At 34.8% G+C, this 8385-nt stretch overlaps 1 protein-coding gene across 2 annotated transcripts; it reads left to right on the top strand.

The window, feature by feature from the left end:
* The first annotated feature begins 382 nt into the window (after positions 1-382).
* Positions 383-3907, top strand: LOC133291247 (uncharacterized). Of its 2 annotated transcripts, XM_061489471.1 has the most exons (3): positions 383-1458; positions 1522-1730; positions 2335-3907. In XM_061489471.1, exons 1-3 carry the CDS (start codon positions 1023-1025, stop codon positions 3670-3672), a joined length of 1983 nt encoding a protein of 660 aa, XP_061345455.1. In that variant the 5' UTR covers positions 383-1022; the 3' UTR covers positions 3673-3907. The 2 variants fall into 2 exon arrangements, with proteins under 2 accessions (XP_061345455.1, XP_061345454.1); XM_061489470.1 differs by having other exon boundaries at positions 383-1730.
* The last annotated feature ends 4478 nt before the right edge of the window (positions 3908-8385 follow it).

Below are 8385 nucleotides of genomic sequence, written 5' to 3'. Positions count from 1 at the left end.
ACTAAACTATCCCTTTAACCATTTTTTCATAGAATATAATTGATTGTCCAAAGACTATATGATAATTTATTTTATTACAAGTAGCACAACAACATTTTTAATGGTACCATGAGCTCTGTCTCTGCAAGAACAAAGCAAAAGCACTTTGCTTCAGTTTGGTCTGAATAATTACTTCAACATCTTTATGAACAGTAAAATCTCTTTTTGCATTGGTTCAACTTCCTACTTCTACCATCATCGATGCCAACCCTTTTCCATTATACTGTGAAAAACAATTAATCATCTAAGGGACTTTTATTGGCATCTTAGAGTTTACCTTTGATATTCCAAGTTGAAAAAAAAAAAATAAAGAAATTTCTGGGATATCCCTTTCTCGTGTTATCTTCTGCAAATGGTCTTGTGATCACTTTATAACTATATTCTTCGACTATTAGCTTTTCTTTGAAGTGCCTATTACCTTTTCTGGTTAGCTTTGTGAGAGCAATTATGGCTGTTTCCTTTCTCATACTATTTCCTTGATATTATAAATTATGATTACACCAACCCACATAACCAACCTCAAGGACACCACACCCTTCTTTTTCTTTATTGTGCTCCTGTGATCCTTATCATATTTAATTAGTTGGTGTTCTACAATAGGACTTTGCAGATACTTCAATCCCTTAATTTACTTTTAGTCTCTTGTGTTGTCTTCATGTGTATGCTTTTTTACATTTCTTGCATGTGAATATTTTGGTTCCCTTATACTCCCTTTCTCGGTTGTCCATGGTCATTACAATTTCCATTTAACTTTCTTCTGCTGTATCAGCTTTCTATATTCCTCACATAGGTCCAGCTTCTTCTTTTGGAGAGTTACTATACTCTTGTGCTGTATTAGTTCTTCCTTTTCACCTTTGCAATCATTAGTTTCAGTGTGAGATTGTGTTGATTTGGTTTGTTCTTCTTAGTGTTATTATCTGTTTTTTTTGTTAAAGTTGTTTAAGTCTTTCAAATCACTAGTCTTTAGTGTTTCAATTTTCTCAATGCCTCCTACAAATTTTCCTCTTCGTTGGGAGAGCACTGGGGACCAATGGTGGTTTGCATCACCTATAGATTGGGCTGCTGCTAATGGCCACTTTGACTTGGTTCGTGAACTGCTTAGACTTGACAGCAACCACCTTTTCAAGCTAACTTCCCTACGCCGAATCCGGCGCCTTGAAGTTGTGTGGGATGATGAAGAACAGTTTAATGATGTTGCAAAGTTTCGTGCTCAGGTGGCACAGAAGCTTCTTGTAGAATGTGAATCCAAGAGAGGGAAGAACTCTCTTATCCGTGCAGGCTATGGTGGATGGCTAATGTATACTGCAGCCTCAGCTGGGGACCTGGGTTTTGTTCAAGTACTTCTTGAGAGAAACCCTCTTCTAGTTTTTGGTGAAGGAGAGTATGGTGTTACTGATATACTTTATGCTGCTGCAAGGAGCAAGAATTGTGAGGTTTTTAGGCTGCTATTTGATTTTGCTGTTTCTCCAAGGTTTCTCACAGGCAAAGGTGGGATTATGGAAGAGCATATTGGGGACATTCCTTCTGTTTATAAGTGGGAGATGACCAATAGGGCTGTTCATGCTGCTGCTAGAGGAGGTAATCTTAAGATTTTGGAGGAGCTTCTTGCTAATTGCTCCGATATTTTGGCTTATAGAGATGCTCAGGGCTCAACTATCTTACATTCAGCTGCAGGCAGAGGGCAGGTTGAGGTAATCGTCTGTTCATTTTGTTTCTCTTTTTATGTTTCATTTTTATGGTCCAAATGTTTGGTGCCACTACTATTCTTCACCTTTGGAATATGCATATTTAAACTTTTTATAAGTTTATAAAAAGGATAGGGATAAAAGGGAAAATCACGGTATACAAGACTCCCCTATTTGCAAAAGTAAGGGTGAGGGTCGATTGTACACAGCCTTACCCTTGCGATTTTGCAAAGCGACTATTTTCTAGACTCGAACCCATGATCTTTCGGTCACAAGGAGCAACCTTACCACTGCTCCATAGCTTACATAAAGGAACTGGATAATGTTTTATAATTAGTTGTAGGGGCATTTTACAAGTTTTTTACATATAATGTTTTATTTGGTGTTGATTGAACATAGATGATTTGGATACATGCAATGAAAAAAGCACCTCATAGAATATTTGGTATGGAATATCAAATAGCAATAGAATAAATCTAATCTTAAGTAGGATCCTTATTGTTATTGAGCATCCCACATTATGGTTACATATGTTGTTTCATTGCTTTATTCATGTTATTTGTTCTGGTTGTTTGACATTATATCTGAAATATTCTTGGCCCTCATGCAGGTGGTTAAATATCTTGCATCATCTTTTGACATGATCAACTCCACAGACCACAAGGGTAACACTGCTTTGCATGTGGCTGCTTCCAGAGGCCAATTAGCTGCAGCTGAAGCTCTAGTCTCTTCATTTCCCACACTGATCTCTCTGAGAAACAATGCTGGAGAAACTTTTCTCCATAAGGCTGTGTCTGGTTTTCAGACTCCTGCATTCAGAAGATTGGACAGACAAGTTGAGCTTTTGAGGAAGTTACTAAGTGGGAAGAACTTTCATGTAGAAGATATTATCAATGTCAAGAACAATGATGGAAGAACTGCTCTTCACATGGCCATCATAGGAAACATTCACACTGATCTTGTGCAACTCCTAATGACTGCTCCATTAATAAATGTGAATATCTGTGATGCTCATGGCATGACCCCACTTGATTACCTTAGGCAACAACCCAACTCAGCATCATCAGATATACTAATTAAAAAGTTGATCTCAGCTGGAGGAATGTTTGGTTGTCAAGGTTATAATTCAAGAAAAGCCATAGCTTCACACTTGAGAATGCAAAGCATTGGAAGCAGTCCTGGGGCATCATTTAGAATCTCAGACACTGAAATATTTTTGTACACAGGCATTGAGAATGTATCAGATGCTAGTGCTGATCATGTAAGTGCAGGAATGAGTTCATCTTCATCAGAACATATTCCATATGACTCAACCACTGACAACCATATGTCAACCACAAGCAAAAGGCCAAGTTCTGTGAACTATGCAGCAGCAAGGTTGAAAAGAGTGCTTCAGTGGCCTAGGGTGAAGGACAAGAAAATTGAAGGATTCAAGAAATCTATAGATGAGGGTTCAGTGGACTCATCAAGGAAATGGAATAATAACAACTGTGATGAAACTCCAACCCCACTTAGACAAAGATTTTCTAGGCCATGTTCACTTCCTAACAACAAAAGAACTCTTTCAGTTAGGAGTCACCAATCAAGTCCAAATGCCAAGAAGAGATTTGCTTCAGGACTAGTCCATGGAGTTATGCAATCTGTGCCACAAGTAAAGGTTTCAGGCAGATCCAGGTCTAGTTCCTTTTCAAAGTCATCAATTTCTTCACCTAGATCAATAGATAAGCAAAAGGGTGTTTACATTGACAATGAAATTGCTGGACCATCTTGCACAAATCAACTACCTGATGATGATGGATCACCAAAATTGGCAAAGAGAAATTCTGTTAGTAAGAAATTGAGGGGCAATTATTTCTGTTTTGGTGCACCTGGCCTTAATGTCAAAACCTCAGTTCATAGGAGGCAAGAAAGTCAAAGTTACAAGGCTCATGTTGTTGCAGTGGCTTAATTGGATGAGCTCAGCTAATTCCTTAGTTGTAAGTTTTTATAGATTATATTTTGTTACTTAAGACTAGTTCATCCTCAAAGAGGTGATTAAAACGTCATGGTTTAAATACGAGAAACAACCTCTTTGAAAATATATAAGGATAAGACTGTATACAAGGATTGTTCTTACCTTACCCTCATTAGTCAGGGTTTAATAAGGAGTGGTTTTAAGATTAGCTCATCCTCAACTCAACTTGTTAATGGAAAACTCATGTGATAAAATATGTTTCTTATCATATTGGCATTAAATTAGCACAATTTGGTGCCTAGTAATGTGAGAATTAGCTTTGCCAATGCACTTATCAAACCTTCTTGTCTGGGATCTGTACTTTGTTAGATGACTGACAGAAAGGAAATAATATTCTTTCGGCTAATAATACAATAGTGCTTTTAACAAATGTTAAGCATGTTTAGAGTTTGCTTGGTAAGAGTGATAGAGGGGGGAATCAAGAGAAATGAATAGAGTTGATAATATCCAAAAAAAAGAATACATCATATTTCAACTTCCTCTTTTATTTTTTCATAACCCCACCAATGTTATATTAAATATATCCTATTTCAGTGTATATCATGACTTGGATTATGATTGATAACGTTTGTTTTGTAGATGTATTAACAGAACTGAAGTGTTTTTTGTGTGAAGCGTGTTCTTAATTGATCCAAAAAATTTGTTTATTTTGTCATAAATAATAATTGCAAGACATTAGACATGCATTGCAAGGGCGTAGTTATAATTTTTTTCTTTTTTATTGCTGGCCTCACTGTAAAATATTTAAAGAGAAATAAATTTATAAATATTTGCAAGTCTCGAAATTCTTCATATTTAATCAATGTAATATTTTTATAGCTTAAAGAATAATCTTAATTAAGGAAGCCAAATTCACCATTTGCTACATTCAGCAAGCTAAACTTAAAAAGATTTATATTAATAATATCTAAGGACACAAAGTCTTTGTTCCATCTTATTTGTTTTTCTTAATAAAGACACATCTATGTATCAAAAAAAAAAAAAAAAGAGAAAAAAAAAAGACAGATCTATTATTTGATGAACAAAATCGAGTAAAATTGAATTACATTTTGAAGTTGCTAATGAAGTACATGATTAGGTTTCCTTAATTTTATCTGCGTTTTGATCATATGCCCCCTGAAAGAAGCCTCGTATTCTTAGTAAGGCTAAAAACCTTGGTTTTCGTTGATTAAAATGATTTAAGGAGGTGTTTGGCTGCCGCTTTTTAAAAGAAACCTATGCAAATGTAAGAAGGATTTTTGAAATGAGATGTTTGGTTTAGGGTGATTTAGTGAGAAAGCTATCCATCCAATTTGCATGGGTTTTTAGATTTTGGAACGGAATGATAGGTTTATTTACTATTGAGAAAGCGTTTTGGGAGGTGAGTTTTTGTTAAAAAGCTGGGTAATCTCAATGTTCACTCAAATTTTTCACTATATATTACCTCCAACCAAACATACATTTCCTAAAAGTTACCTAATTTTCTCAGTAAAGTTTTTTCCCACCAAACTACTTTTTTTAACATTTTCCTATCTATCTCACTTTATCTCACTTTCTTACCATTTTCCTATCAATTCTATTTCTCTAGTATTCAAAAAATTTCTTCTGCGGTTCAGAAGTGAAATGAGTCAAGTAAATGATTTAAGGTTCAGAAGAGAAATTGTTAAATAAATAGACAGATCTCGCGGGCCATGCTTCACTTCATCGAACCCAAAAGCCCAACACCAATGGACCTAGGAGAGGAGATAGCCCAAGTACCACTTTTGACTATGTAACGGGCTTTTTTTTCGTGACTTATCCAAACACACACATGAAGCACTTTCATTTTGGAAAGAAAAAAAAAACAGCTTTTTGGAGAAAAAATTGATAATCGAAACAGCCTTTAGAAGCGCAAGCTTTCATAAATTTATGGATCAATTTTGCTGATTTTATATTTGGTTGATTGTTAATTATTACTGAAAATTTTACAAAACTAACATTTATGAGTGTGAGAGAACCCACCTTCCAATCTTTTAATTTCACTATTCATTTCCCCTCTTTAATAAGTAAAAATCTCTCTCTCTCTCACACACACAACAATTACGGTGCCACTTGTTAAAGCTATGTGAAGCAGAGGAACTCATGTCTACCGAGGAAGAGAACCCGCCAGAGTGAAGTGAACGTCGACGAGAAGCGGTGGGAAGCAGAGGAACCAAAGCGGCGTGAAGCAAACATCTACCAAGGAAATATCGATTTTGTGAAGCATTCTATCATGGCTAGGGCTAACAATAGAGGGTATTTTAGTTATGAAAATGTTAGAGCATAGTTATTTATGTCCTATAAGTTATGTAAAAAAATTTTACTGGGTGGGAATCCAAGAATATCACCTACCTGGTGGTATTATTTATTGGGATTCTCCTTCACAATTTTAATTCCTGAGAACCTCATTTTTCCAGAAATTTTTTAAAAATCCTACCAAATGTGGGTAACTAGGATTCTCAATGTGAGTTTTCTGGGAATATAAAATATTTTCTTTCATAAAACTAAAATGAAGATTACATGATAAATAAATAAATAAAAGATAATAAGGGGGTTTGGATCTCATTTAATTCAAAATAATTTAATTCATAGTCTCTTTTCAGAGACTTAACTAAGCCTATTAGGGAGTCCATGGTCTGGCGTACATCAAGTCAAGCCTAGCCTAAAGCATTTCGTAAAATAGAATAAGCTTGAACATTTTAAAAAGCCTCTTTAGAAAATAAGTCATAAGCTTATTTTCATAGGGTTTAGCCTATAAGTCTATTGTATCATTTATTTTAATAAAATAAATAAAAATGTATTTCAATAATTTTATTTATTTTTTCTAATTCTTAATAGATATAGAAGACTAGATAGAGTTAGATAAACTAAAAGACCTATGCAAGACCTTCTTATTTATTTGTTTTTTTTTGTATACTGATTATAATTATCTTTTTGAGGCAAGTCGTCCCCCAGGTATCTCTGCAAGCTTCAACTTAGTGGCGGACCTAGGAAAAAAATTTATGTCTGCCCATTTAGAGTGGGGGTTCGGGGGCAGCGCCCCCAAAGATTTTTTTTTAAAGAAAAATTTAAATGTATTAAAAAATATATAAACAAGAAAATAAAAGAATTATAAGGGTTGGTTCGGTTAGGTTCATGTTAGTTAACATTCCGATTTAAATATGTGATTTTATGATTTTACGATTTTTTTTAATCAAAACGATTTCATCAAAATTTCAAGCACTTTTACGATTTTATGATTTTTTACGATTTTTTTTATGTTAAGATTTTACGTTTTATGATTTTTTATCTTCCTTCCGATTTTATGTAAGATCCCGATTTTAACTACCATGGTTGGGCCTATGTTTATTTTTTCTTTTCAATCTTCCTAAATCTTTTTTCTTTTTTGACCTAAATCACCCACCCTTTAACAAAAAAAATCTCAAACTTGTGTCTGCAAGTGCAGACAGCGGCAACTGTGTGTGTCTGCCACTGCTTCAACTCTGAGCTGGCTGTGTGACTAATCCCGAGTAGGAGTTTAGTCATAGTTAAAGCTCTTCGCCCCTCTAAAAATGTGTATTTGGTGGAAATCGAACATAAGTTCTCTCCCCACCGACTCAACCTGTGTTGTCAACTGAGCTAAACCTATTGGATCATGTCAGACCTAAAATTTAGTCTACACGATGCTCATAAGTCAACCTGTGTTGTCAACTGAGCTAAACCTATTGGAACATAAGTCCATGGTCTGGCGTACATCAAGTCAAGCCTATTAGCGATGCTTTTAAATCATTCAAGAGACTAGCCAAGTTTATTCAAAATGAACAATCTTCAAATATTGTTTCAATTAGAACTGATCATGGTGGAGAATTTGAAAATCAAGATTTTGAAATCTTTTGTGAAAAAAAATGGTATTGAACATAATTTTTCCGCTCCTAGGACTCCACAACAAAATGGAATTGGAGAAAGGAAAAATCGTGTATTGGAAGAACTTGCTAGAAACATGTTAAATGAAAATGATCTTCCAAAATATTTTTGGGCGGAAGTCGTTGGCACCACTTGTTATGTTATGAACCGTGCTTTAATTAGACCTATTTTGAAGAAAATCCCCTATGAACTTTACAAAGGAAGAAAACCCAATATTTCGTATTTTCATGTATTTGGTTGAAAATGTTTTGTTTTAAACAATGGAAAAGAAAACCTTGACAAATTTGACTCTAAAGTCGATGAAGGCATATTTCTAGGGTATTCACTTACAAGTAGAGCTTATAGAGTCTATAATAAGAGAACAATGGTCATTGAAGAGTCTATTCATGTTGTATTCAATGAGACTAACAATGCCTTGCCTAGAAAAGAACCTTGTGATGATGATCTTATAGAAAGCATGGAAAACATAAACTTGGATGGCAAAGAGGAAGATGAAAGGCAAAATAAAAAGGAAGCAAATAATGAAGAAACACCAAGTCAACAAATCAATGATGGAAACAATCTACCACAAGATTGGAGAGTAGCTAGATGACATCCCATTAATGTGGTAATTGGTGATATATCCAAAGGGGTAACTACTAGAAACTCAATTAGCAATATTTGTAATCACTTAACATTTGTTTCTCAAATTGAGCCTAAGACCATAAATGAAGCAATTATTGATGAACATTGGTTCTTGGCAATGCA

The sequence above is a fragment of the Gastrolobium bilobum genome, unplaced genomic scaffold (assembly GCF_033153095.1).
Source record: "Gastrolobium bilobum isolate Gb01-03AN ecotype WA unplaced genomic scaffold, APGP_CSIRO_Gbil_v1 utg2644, whole genome shotgun sequence".
Classification (NCBI taxonomy): Eukaryota; Viridiplantae; Streptophyta; class Magnoliopsida; order Fabales; family Fabaceae; genus Gastrolobium; species Gastrolobium bilobum.
Note: the sequence above shows the minus strand (reverse complement) of the source record. Positions and strands in the feature narration are given on the sequence as shown.